The sequence below is a fragment of the Colobus angolensis genome, unplaced genomic scaffold (genome assembly GCF_000951035.1).
Source record: "Colobus angolensis palliatus isolate OR3802 unplaced genomic scaffold, Cang.pa_1.0 Scaffold143, whole genome shotgun sequence".
Lineage (NCBI taxonomy): Eukaryota > Metazoa > Chordata > Mammalia > Primates > Cercopithecidae > Colobus > Colobus angolensis.
Window position 1 is genome coordinate 5,091,452 of NW_012114522.1, and position 12,525 is coordinate 5,103,976.

At 55.1% G+C, this 12,525-nt stretch overlaps 1 protein-coding gene across 1 annotated transcript in view; it reads right to left on the reverse strand.

Annotated features, from left to right (window-relative positions):
• Positions 1-8,867: 8,867 nt before the first annotated feature.
• MSX1 (msh homeobox 1) overlaps positions 8,868-12,525 on the reverse strand; it is a 12,334-nt gene continuing 8,676 nt past the window's right edge. Inside the window, exons 8-9 of the mRNA XM_011935452.1 lie at positions 12,369-12,525; positions 8,868-10,065 (exon numbers count right to left, since the gene is read on the reverse strand). Coding sequence (XP_011790842.1) covers positions 9,623-10,065; positions 12,369-12,525 — 600 coding nt within the window. The 3' untranslated portion in view covers positions 8,868-9,622. The remainder of the gene's footprint in view (positions 10,066-12,368) is intronic.

Genomic DNA, 12,525 nt, shown 5'->3' on the forward strand with positions numbered 1-12,525 from the left:
TCGGAGGAGCAGTCCGGAGCGGGAGCACTCAGAGCAAACCGGTCCCAGCGCCTCCTTGCGTCCGTGCCCCAAAGTTCCCGCTGTGTCCACACCTCTCGCAGCTCCCCTTGGAGGCCCCCGAGGGCGCGCGGAAATCCCGGGTTTGGGTTGAGAGTTCGGATTCCCTGAGGGCTCACCCAGAAAGTGCTTGGTGACCTTGGGCACGTGGCTTGACACCTCTGGTCCACAGTCCACACGTCTGTGAAAAAGAACTAAGGCAATATTTTCCTTTAGAGGACCTGGCGTGGATTAAGGCAGACCGTGCCTTTGGGGGGCCTGTCATACGCTCAGGCTCAGAATGAGCGCTCACCGAGGGATGGGGCGCTCGATTCCCCACGCGGGGCCATAGTGGGCGCTGGCATAAATTCCTCAGGCAGGAATTGAAGTGTGAGTAAAATCCCAGGTGCTGGTGGCGGCGGCGAGGGGCAGATTGGGACTCATGTTTCTCTTCTGTTAAATGGGCACAACAGACACCGCGAAAGCAGAATTGAGACAATTATTCTGATAAGTCGGGGCCGGGGGGACCTTCCTCTCTGGATAGTTCATCCCTCTTCCCTTCTCTCCAGGTGCCCATCCCGCACTTCCACAACCCTGAAAGTATCTCCTTACATTTTGCTCCCCGTGTTGCTCCCTTGCCTTCCTCGGTTGGAAATGGGGCTGGCTGAAACCCTGGGCAGGTACCTTCGTGCCTCTGCGCAGCAGTGTGCTCATGTGTGCAATGGGATAATATTCCTCCCTAAGTCGTTCGGCTTTTGTGAGGATTAAACGGCTCCATGCACGCCGAGCGTTTAGCACAGGGTCTGGATCCGGTACAGATCAATACAGCCCCTCTCTTCACAGGCTTCCAGACCTCAGTTTCCTGGAACGCGAAATGGGCGCGGGGCCGGGCTTGGAGGATGACTGCGTTCCGGGGGCGCAGGCCTAGCAGGCTCGTACAGCTGGCGCGCAGCTGGGCCGCAGGAGCCGCGCAGGGTGTCAGAGGGAGGGGAAAACCAGCGGAGTTGGGAGCTGCGGTTGCCCCGTGGGTGAGGGTGTCCGCGACGGACTCCGCCACACAACTGAGGCTCAGCTGGACCCGCCCCGGGCTGGCACAGCCGAGTTCGGGACTCCGGGACCGCAGCTGGGCCCCAAGGAATCCGGGTGAGCTCGGAGGGAGGAGAAATATCCGTGTGTCCGGGCGATGCTTCACTCTGCAAGACTGCGAAGTTTCTTCCAGAACCCTCTCGATTTGGGGGTCGGAGAATTACAGGAAAGAAGGGTAATCGCCAAGGACGAGGCATGTCTCAGGCAACCACCCCTGGTCCCGGCCATTGACATTTCCCTCTCCTACAAGGGCACGGGGCCCCTTCTACCCCGCCCCCATCTTTCTGCGCCAAGTGGCCGCCAGAACATCACAAAACTTTAAGCCTACTCCAAACTCGCCTAAGGCCGGTTCCAGCCGCGCCGCGGCCTCTGCTCTCTTTGGGGCTTTTGCACTTGCCGACCCCTCTCAATAGGAAATTCCTTCTTCAAACTATGGCCCCTCCTCACCCTTCAGGTCTCAACCCGTAAGTCGCCAGCGCGGAGAGGCCTGCCTTGACCGCTCCGCCAAAAATAAGCTCCGACTGTGCTTCCCGCCCGCATCTTGTTACTTCTTCCCTTAGAAGCATTCAGTTCTACCCGAACTCGTATTTGTTAGTGTGATGCTCTTGTTCAACGCCGCCGAATTAATTAATTTAAGAAAGCTGGACTAAAATCGGGGATGCCGGTTCTGTCCAGCCTTTCTGCCGGACCTCGCTCAAATCACTAAACCCCTTTGAGCCTCAATATCTCATCCGTAAAGAAGGATGTTGGCCCATTGGTGACAGTGGAGCGTCCGTCTGGCAACGCTTAGAGCAGTTTCTCGCAGTCCAATGTGGGTTTAGGGATTCAGCCAGCATCTAGAGTGAGGCAAACCTGGTCAACTTTGACCATAGCCAAAGGGGAATTCTGCCAAGTATAGGAACCGGCTCTGGCCTGGGCGCTCGCTTCCCGGTTGCCTGGTCGGCTGTTGGATGCTTTCTGCATTCATGCCAGAGGCAGCGGCAGAGGTTGGTGGGATATACAGGCCAGGTTTTAGACACCTATCTGACATTTGGCAAGTCACACACCCTCTCTGTGCCTCGGTTTTCTCACTTGAAACAGATTAATAGAGTGCATACGTCAAAGGGAGAAGACTAAAAGAGGTGAAGGTGTCTTAATTCCAGGTCCAGAGTGTCGCACAGAAAATGGTGTTCCACCCTTCCTGACACTTTCCAAGAACAAGAACACTCTCCTCCGCTTCCATTCTGCTCATCCCTCTGGCCTCAGGGACTTCCCCTCACCCACACACAGCCTTGGAGGACTGGAGCATAAGGAGTTCCAATCACGCTGCGGGGAGCAGAGCCAGCCAGCAAAGAGCGCTCAGGTCACCACCCTGCCTCTACGCTGGGCGCTCTCAGCGCGCTCTCCCCTTCTCACCCGGAGTTCTCACCGCGCGCTGCCTTTGGAGTCACCCACAGTTTCCTCTGCACCAGCCCGGAAGTGATTCCATTCCGCGGACCAGGAAACTAAGATTTAGGGGCACCAGATGGTGGCACCCAGCAATGGCTGTCTGGGTTGGAAGCTCTGTTTCCTTCTCACTAGCTGTGTGATCTTGTCTGAGTCATTCAACTGTCTATGCTTCAGTCTATGAAACGGGTCACAATGACACGTGCCCACCTAGTAGTGAGGATTCGTTGGGATAACCCGCGTGGAAAACTTAGATTCTAAGGGTTCGGATTCCTATGCAAGCGCTCATACATGACAGCTGCGGTCACCCCGGGCGGAACAACTGTGGTGACCTCACCACCATCACCAAACTGGGGACGCAAGTGAATGGAAGAGCCCGTGGAGAACCCTTTCCCTTCCACTCTTTCAGGAACTGCCAGGGGCCATGATTGTGCCCATTTAACAGAGATGGAACCTGAGTCTTGGAAAACTCAAGAGGTGGGGGCCCCACCCAAGGTCTCAGCTTGCCTCAAACATTCCCTTTTAGTCGATGTGGCCGTTTCTCCCTTGGAGAAGGCCCTGCTGCCACCGGGGGGCCACGGGAGTCATCAGAGAGGAAACGGGGGTATCTTTTTAAAAGTAGCATCGTCAGAGAAACAAGGACTCAAAGCACCAGAAGCCAGCCCGCCCTTGGGGCAGCTCCTCTAAGGGGCAACAAAGAGGCAGGGCACCGCAGGGGGTTATGGAAAGCGCCAGGTGGGTGAAGCAAGGAGTGGTCTCGCAAAGGGGAGGCTTTGGGGTCTATCAGATCCTCCTCCCACTCCCTAAACTCCGCAAACTCTGGCTGCGTGGGCGCACACACGAACTGTCCAGCCGCGCCCTGCGAAGCATCAAAATCTGCACCCAGCTGGTGGAGGAGAAAGCAACTCCTGAGGTCCCACAGCCACAGGCTCGGATCCCACCACTGTCTTCTCGCCTGTAAAATGTGCAACAAAGGTTACCATGTAGGGCTGCTGCCCAGCCCCACTCAGAATTAAGAGTCGGGGGACCCTTCCTTCCATCTGCCCCTAATCAGGCTCCAAATTAAGGGCGGGCTTTTGAATTCTTTTTTAATTATCCACCCCCCACTCCTTCACCACCCCCCCTACACACACACACACAAAGGCAGATCTTTATTGGATCCCGCTGATGCGATAGCCCCTGCAAGCCTGGCATTAAGGGCAGAGATTCACCCTGAGGGGGAAACCTAGATTTGAGCCGCATGTCTGAGTCAATGAGCAGCCTTGACTCTTCGGGAGGTTCCAGGGAGGTATAGACATAACCCTCCCCGCTTTGAAATTGATCTAAGTGCAGAACTCATAATCAACGTTAATTGCTATCAGTGTGAATCATCTCACAGAGCATTTCATTTGATTCCCTTAACAATAGAAGCAATTGTGACGATTCCACACTTTATATGGAAAAAGCCAGGCTCAGTGAAGTTAAGGAACTTGCCCAAAGGCACACAGTAAGTACCAAAACGAGGATTTATAAGTAGATGATCTGATTCCAGGCCGGCGACTCCTACACCCGCCCTAACCAGGGTCTGCGACTGCTTCTTGAAGTACCGCCTTCTCTGTCAAGGGGAGATGGGATGGGCATTCCAGATCTCCGGCCTTGGTCTGTGGAGAATGAGCAGGGTGTTGGGTCTGATCAAGGCATTCTGAAACCCTCTGCCTAGGTGGGAAAAGGTGGGTGTACAGGATGAGATGGGGCCGGAGGAGGTCCCAGAGGAGGGGACCCAGGAGGAGAAAGGAGAGCTGAAGTCACTGGCTGTTTTTGGAGGGGGGAACTCCCGGCATTCCCTCAGGCGATTCTCCAGGCCTTCCAGTAAAAGGTCTGTGTCCCGGGATTGACCCCACGTGCGTGTGTGCAGCCAGACTCCGCGCTTACCCTCTGGTGTCAGCACAGCAGCGCACCCAGAGCTCTCACACCTTGCGCTCTGAGCTGAGTTTCTCTCTTGCTGTGTTGAGCTTCCGCCGCTCGGGTCTCGCGTGGTTTTGCTCCTTCTCTCCCTGGAGTCCCTGAGTCTGAAATTCTCTCAATACAGCACCTCCTTGGTTTCTCTCTCCCACCTATGTCTATCTCTGGGGTCTCCCTCCCCCTTTCTCCCAATATGATATGTGTCTGTGTCACCAGAAGCCCTGTGGAGATGTTAGAGTGTGGCCTTGAGTGTGTACGGTTGCCTCTATAACTAGAGCTTGTGGGTGTTGGATGTGTGTTGATTGTGGGTGTTGGGTGTATGTTGGTTTTGTGTCTAGCATGTGTTGGTTGTGTGTGGCTGGGTGTGTTGGTGATACGTGTTGACTTATGTGTTGTGTTTGTATTTGTCAGCCTTGCGTGTATGTGCTGGGTGTGTGTGGTGAGTGATGTGTGTTAATTTGTTTATGTGTACGGTGTGTGTTGGTGCCTGCATGTGGGTTACACATATGTGTTGCATGTGTGTCTGTTTCGGTGTGTGTTGGAATGTCGTGTTGATGATGTGTGTTGGTCCGTGTGTGTGTGCACTTGAGGATCTACTTGTCACACACGGAGCCAAGGCCAGTGTCCGGCACCGGAACTCCAGTGAGCAGGCGCTGGGAGAGTGGACTGTGAGCTGAGGGCCGCGGGAGGGCGCTGTGGGGGAGGCAGGCGGGGTGGAGGCAGGTCCCCCTAGGCCTGGGAAGGCAGCGGACTGCGCGGCAGGCGTGGGAGCTGTTGAGTGGAGCGGAAAAATTCCACAAGTCTGGAGTGGGGGCCTGGGGGTGCTCTGGAGAGTGGGCACTTGATGGTGGCACTTGGGGGCCGGCGGCTTCCCAGGGCGTCCGGCTTCGGGGCCGGGGGACTCTTCCACTGTGCGGCGATGCAAGCTGCTGGGCGGGCGAGACCGAACCTTGAAGGCCGCGCGGCCCCGGGGGCCCGGCCAGGCCGGCGCCAGCCGCCGAGTTGAAAGGCGGCCGCGGCCTCTCCTCGCCGCTTCCTATTGCGCCCTGGAGGGCTCTAGGCGGGGCGCAGGTCTGGACCGGGCTGGGCTCACCTCCCGGCCTTGGGTCACTAAGGAGGGCCCAGCCGTAGGATTCGCACTCGGGGCCCCTGCCTCACCAGTAACTGTCTTCACTGGGCCTCCTGCGCAATCTGGGCCTTCAGCCCCGGGCTCAGCGATCGGAGAAACTAACCTTAAAATAAGGCGCTCTTAGGGCGAGGTCTTCAGCCCCACCCTAGCCTCCCGGTCCCCAACTGCCCGGGCCCCTCGGACCTATGCTCAAAGCTCGAGGTGCCGCAGGTCCCTTGCCGCCAGGTAACCTCATTTCTGCCCCCCTTCCACGCCACGGACTGCTTTGGTATTGACTGCGTGGTCAGAAGCTGAATTTGCAAAATGAGGCTTCCGTCTCCTCCCCAACAAAACGAAAACGCTTTCACAGCGTGCAGGGCCGGTGAGACGCCCTTCTCATTCCTCAAGGGACAGTGTCTGTTCGTGGTTAGAGCGCAAGGAGTTAAATTCAGAACTAGTGCCTGGATTCTGCGCTCCGTTTTCCAGCGAGACGCGCACTTCGCGGGATTGCTGCTCAGGCACCAGCTGACCCTCAACCAGATGGAGATGGGCAATGCGGCAAAAGCCGGATCCTCGAGTGAAATCGGGTTGAAATTCCTGCTCTGTCCTTTATTAACTGTGTAACCTTGGGAAAACCACGTCACCTCTCTGAGCCGCAGTCCTCTGCGCTATAAAAATCTCCTAGGTTTGTTGGGAGTCAGCGTGAGCGGGAACTCCCGGCACACAGTAGGCTGTAAGTGGAAACTGGTCCATCACTACCTCCCAGCGCGAAAGGTGGCCAGCCACTCCGCCTGGTAGATCCCATGTTTCTGGCCAGAGAAGGAAATTGGTCCGTAAAGGAACAGGCCCAGGAAGCCCCTGCCCACTCCGCCTTCGGTTGATAAACCAGGGAACCGAGTTCGAAGGACTGGGATGGATCAGAAGCAGTGCCGGGAGTGCAGCCGCGATTTCCGGCCGGACCCGGCTGACTGTGGCTCTGGGTTTTCTCCCCACACCAGCGCACCGCCCCGATCCAGCAAACAATTATTGAGCACCTTCTGTGTGCACATCCTGTTCAGAGAGGGAATGAGGAAACAAAAGAGGGCCAAAGAACGGGATAGACGGACAGAAACGAAAATGGAGAGATTCGGAGGCCCAGAAGTGGAAGGAAGTGCCTATCCAAGACCGGCAGCCAGAGGCGGAGGCGCGCGCGGGCCGGGGTCCCAGGACGACGGGGCCCTCGCACCCGGTCTGCCGCGCAGGGAGGGGGCGGGGAGGCGTGCCCGCCTCGCCTGCAGCTACCGCCTCACTGGAGCCGCGACGCGTCTGCAGAGCGCGAGCCGTTGCTCATTACCGCAATTATGTTGCTCTAAATTTACCTCTACCCTAAATTGCCAAACTCCAAGGAGCCAGGAGGCCCTGGAGCCGGGGCCGGGGGAGACACCCGATCCTGCCCTGCCATTTCTCTTTCACGGATGCGCGGAAAAAACTTCAGTGCTGAGGACGCGCAGTAAGCCAAGAAAAGTCAGATGCACCCGGTATTCCCTGGGTGCCCTCCCGCGCAGGGGCTCGTCGACCCTTCCCCCAAATCCTGGGGTGTAGGAGGAAGAGGCCAAGGCCCATTTCACAGACGAGAAAACGGCAGTGCAGAGAGATGATGTGATCTTTCATAGTAAGTGGCGGGCTTGATCCACACTGAACAACATTGGGTCTCTGACTTCAAGTTCAATACTAAACCCACGACGAGGACGTCTCTAGCGTGTTCCAGAAAGGAACCCAGATTTGCCAGAGCCGTGCGTCCTGCGTGCAGTCATTCGAGGGTTGCTTAATTTGTAGAGAAAAGAAAAAAGAAAAAACACGCGGCGAGGCACTTCAACCCTAAGCACCTTTAGAAAGCTGCGTGGCGTGGGAGTCTGAGAGCTTGTTAGGCAAAGCTCCCCTCTGGGGGGCGAAAAGGCCCAGATCCGGGTTCTGGTGCTTTTCTAGAGGTTTCCAGGCCGAGGACAACAGCTCCCGGGCTCCCCAGGAGCAAAACTGCCCTCCACAGCAAGCTTTTCTTTCTTAAGGAGCGGGGTTGTAACAAGTTCATCCTGCAGCTCCAGCCAGGGTAGACAGAATCTTTGCCTGAGCTGCAGAGACTGGAGGATCTGAGGCCCAGGATGCCCCGGAATGTGCCCGGCGTCCGCGCAGAACCTGCCCGGGGCGCATTCCCGCAACCCTGGGCTCACTGGGAATTCCTAGGCCGACCTCAGGGTCCTGGGGCTAGAAATCGCGCGCTGCGCTCGGTACTCTGTTTTTAATGTCTCTATCCGTGGAGCTGTTCACCCCTGCCCAAGTTCAACGCCAGGTACCCAGGTTTCGAACTATCTTTAGTCTACTGGCCTCCCTCTTAACGGCTTACTGCAGACAGTCCGGCGCTATCCTACTTGGAGTTTGGAGGAGCGGGCCACCCCACAGAGATTGAAGGAGGAGAGGAATGTGCAGGTCTGCCGCAGCCCGAACACGAAAGACAACAGAGCGGTGCCTGGAGCTTAATAGGCTTTATTTACCAAGGGGTAATTTTCTGCATTCAGCGTCCTTGCAGAATTCCCCGGAAAGCTAAACTTGGCACGTGTGTAAATATATTCTCCTGGAAGACTGATCTTAAGAAAAACCGAGTTTGTGAGGGTTTGGAAACAGGGCTCCTGCAGAGGACTTTCCAGGCGAGCATGGAAGGTGGCCCTGGGTTTTCTGTAAAGTTTGTTAGGTTGTGTTGTGTTTTAGCGGCCAGAATAGGGGATGAGAAGGCGCTTATGTTCTGGCAGCTCAAAATTAGTTCCACAAACCGCGTCTACACTGGGGGTAATTTAGAGAGGCAAAGCAATCGCTTCCATCCCCCAGCTGGCCTCCCGTGGGAAAAACAGATTTGCGGAGGTGGGAATTGTCTGGATTAGCTGTCTATAGTCATCAAGCCATTTGGGCGATTTGCTTTGTTTTCATAGACAGGTTAAAAGGAGAGAAAGAAAGCAAGAGTTGGTTATAGGTTGCCGAGCAAGTGTCGATTTCAGCTTAAAGTGAATTGGAAAATTGAGCCTAATTATCCTAGGTAATTGCTTCAATTCTCCACTTGACTTTGCTAATGCAGATCTGTCCTGTGTGTTCAAAAAGACACCCCCCTCTATCCCTGCATACCCTGTTATCACCTTTCAAAGTTGCTGGCGTAAAACTACCATCAAATTGAAAAGCAACTGTACACAGAAAGAGATGGCAAGAAGCAAAATTAAAATAAAAGACTAAATCAGTAAAGAAATAATTTTTGTAGCTTAAAATTAATTTATTTAACAAATATAGCTATAATATAAATGATAATAAAATTTCAAATATACAGTATATTACATAGTACACAGAATCCCTTCCAAAGGGATGTTTGAGAGCCACACAAATGTACTGTTAAATAGAAAGAGTTTTTTTTTTAAATTTACAATTGTGTTTCTGGTACTGGTAAGAGAGCGGTCCCTTCAACCTACCTTTGCAACGCATCTGTGTATTCCCTGCCCCCCTAGAGCAAATGTTTTGTTGTTAAACTTCTCTTAAATTTTCCAATGGAAGAAGCTAGGATTCATCTCCCTGGCTTGCTTGTCTTTTTTTTTTTTTTTTTGAGATTGTTCTCATTTCCAAAATCGTCAGACATCAATTTCTCTGCGCTTTTCCTGTCTGGTGTCAGGACAGGGAAAAGCTATGCAGGAGACATGGCCTCTAGTTCTGTTCAACTGCCAATTCTGCTGGGGACCTTGGATAAATCTCTTAACCTCTCTGCCCTCAGTTTCCCCCTCTTTAACTTGAGAGTGTAGATCTAAATTCTAGAAGAGTACTAAGGGACCCTTCCAGTCACTTTTCGGCAGGGATCAGACTTCAGAGACTGAACTCAGGGAGCAAAGAGGTGAAACTGGAGCAGTGTGGGGGTTAAAAGGAAGGCAGCTGGTGGTGCCGAGCAGTGGAGCACGTCGGGGGTACAGCACCAGGGCTGGAGGAATCGGATGGCCCACAGGTGGGCGACCGTGGGACCCTCTATGTCAGGTGGTACATGCTGTAGCCTACATGGGCCGTGTAGAGTCCCACTGGCGCCACGGGCAGCGCAGCGCGCTGGAAGGGGCCAGAGGCACCGTAGAGCGAGGCACCCGCCGCGGCCGCTACAGCTGCGGGGCCGCCGAGAGGGAAGGAGAGGCCGAAGGCCGCCGGTGGCAGCATGGGCTTGGCGGCCATCTTCAGCTTCTCCAGCTCTGCCTCTTGTAGTCTCTTTGCCTTGGCGCGGCGGTTCTGGAACCATATCTTCACCTGCGTCTCAGTGAGGCTGAGCGAGCTGGAGAATTCCGCGCGCTCGGCGATGGACAGATACTGCTTCTGGCGGAACTTGCGCTCCAGCGCCAGCAGCTGCGCGGTGGTGAAGGGCGTCCGCGGCTTACGGTTCGTCTTGTGTTTGCGGAGGGTGCAGGCTGGGGGGCTCAGCCGCCCTGAGGGCCGAATGAGAAAAATGCAAGGGGTTAAGAGAGAGGCTTTGAGCATAATCAGCCCAAGAAGTAGTAATAATAGCCAAACAATACCAGATATTGAGTGCCGCCCAGTGCCTCGGTGGCGGGCTCTGTGCAAGGCACTTGAAAGATATTTTCTCCAATTCGCATTGCAACCCCCGCAGGGGAGAAGTTCCTGTCTACTTTTTGCAAATGAAGAAACTAAGATTTCAGGAGAAAAATGTTGAAGGCCCGGTGTCCACGTCTAAGACCCAAACAGCTGGGAAGATGTGGAATCACCTTTGTGCTGCCTGGTGGCTTAGGAAGGCCTTCATGGCCGGCCTTCTCCCAGGGCCACACAGAGGAAAGGTGGATGTTAATACAGGTGATGAGACATGCAGAAAGAGGACTTGCGCCCAGCCCAAGGGCACATTTAGTTTTACACGCTGGCCAAACATTTATCAGTGCCCGCGAAGTGCTTCAGTGCGGGGGCTAGGCCGTACTGTGGCATAGAATCCAGATCAAATTCTACACTATCCGCTGGAACGCTTTGCTCCTACGGGATTCTAGGAGTAGTTCCCGCAGACCAGAGGTGGAGCAGCGCAGACCATCATGGAGGATGCACTGTGGCCCGCACTCTTAGAAATAGAAAGTATCATACCTGGAGTGGAGAACGAGCGGCTGCTTTATTCTAACGGACTTTTTCTTTTGATTGTCTCAGTCCTCTGTTGGATTGCGTTCACTCCTGGCGCCAGGGCCCCCTGGCCCCACTCAAACGTGTGTGTGTATGTGTGTGTGTGTTGGTGTTGGGGGGGGGAGTGTTGAGATTGCCTCTCCCCTCAACCTGTGGCATAGTCAGCAGACACCAACATGCCCAGCTGTCTTTTTCTTTTGGCTTCAAAATAAACCTCAAGGGTGGACATTGAAGAAGCATTAGAGCGCAGGACTAGTGCAGGTCGGGGATGGGGTCCGCTGGGGACTGCCCCCGGATAAAATGTGGAACAAATTATTCCCAACATAGCCGGGATCGCTATGACTTTGTGGTCTTGGGGCCCAAGGCCCTAAGCGTTGGAAAGGACACTCTGCTTATGCAGCAGCTTTCCTGGCAGAAAGTGAATTCAAATCGAGGATGTTTCACCACGCGGGTTTTGCCTCAGCACACAATTTTTCACACTTCTTTTAAAAAACAACCACCACAAACAAACAGAAAAAAAAAAAAAACCCACAACGATCCTTTGGACTTTCAGACCACCAGGATATGAGTCAAACGAAATCTCGTGTTAACACCCCGCTTCTTCCCCGCTGGAGGCCACCGGGGAGTCCGGGAAGCGCTTGGCCCCCAACTAGCTTTCCGCCCGGCCGCCCGAGGGGCGGGCGCCGAGAGAAACGTCACTCCCTTCAGCGGCAACAACCCAGCGCGGGGCCACCTTCTCCGGCCATTAGGCTTAGGGAGGGACTGGCCTTTCAAAGACTTTTAATCCCCAGATAAAAATCATTCCTCAGCATCACGCCATTGAATTCTGGCTGCTATTATGCCGAGCAAAATAATCGGAGGAAACGAGGAAAACTTGGGAATTTCCCGTGCTCCTGAAATATCTGCGAGCCTGTTCTCGGAGTAGAGCAGCCAGTGGGCCGCGAGGCCTTGGAGCGAACTGCCTTGGGCACCTGGATTCCACTTTAATGGCTCAGTCCTAGACATTTGTGAGCTTCCGACGGGATTAAAGAGGGCGCCTTCCCCTAATTGACTTGGTGCCCCGCCCCCTCCACTGGAACCTGAATGTCCCCACCCCTGAATCATCCATCCACCCAAAGCACCAACTATCTGCCTCAAACTCGAAGGGCATGGGGAGGTGGAATTCTGTAGAAGCTTCGGAACCTCTAGGCAAAGAGGTACTTGAAAGTGAAGAGGGGCTGGGGGACGCCAGCTCCTACTGTGAGAAAGTGAAACTCCGGGTGCAGGCAAGATCTCCGCACCACACACATTCATCCACTGGGGTGAAGCCGATGAAACAGAGTTTGGGATCAGATGAGGAATCATGGACCCCCAGGGTCGTTTGGTGGGGGCCGGGTGCCCAGACATCGGTGTCCTATCCGTTAACTCCCACCCGCAGCGTCTCCGGGCCAAGGCGAGGAGGTCTGGAACCTTCTTCCTGGGTGGGAATGGAGGGAGGCGCAAGACCCAGCCTTGCAGCCCTCGACTCCCTAGCACCGGCTGCAGGTACGCAGGCGCCGGAGGCCAGCAGGAGCCCTCGGGTCCCACACCCCGCCCGGCCCCCTCCCTCGGCGCCTGGGTTCTGGCTACTCACTGGCCGGCGGCGGGGAGAAGCGGGGACTCTGCATCCAGGGGGTCCTCTCGGGCTTCTCGGGGCTCTCGGCTTTGACGAGCGCATCTTCTGGAAGCTTCAGGAGTCCCCCCACCGAGAAATGGCCGAGCGGCCGCGGCGAAGAGGGCGCGTCCGGGAC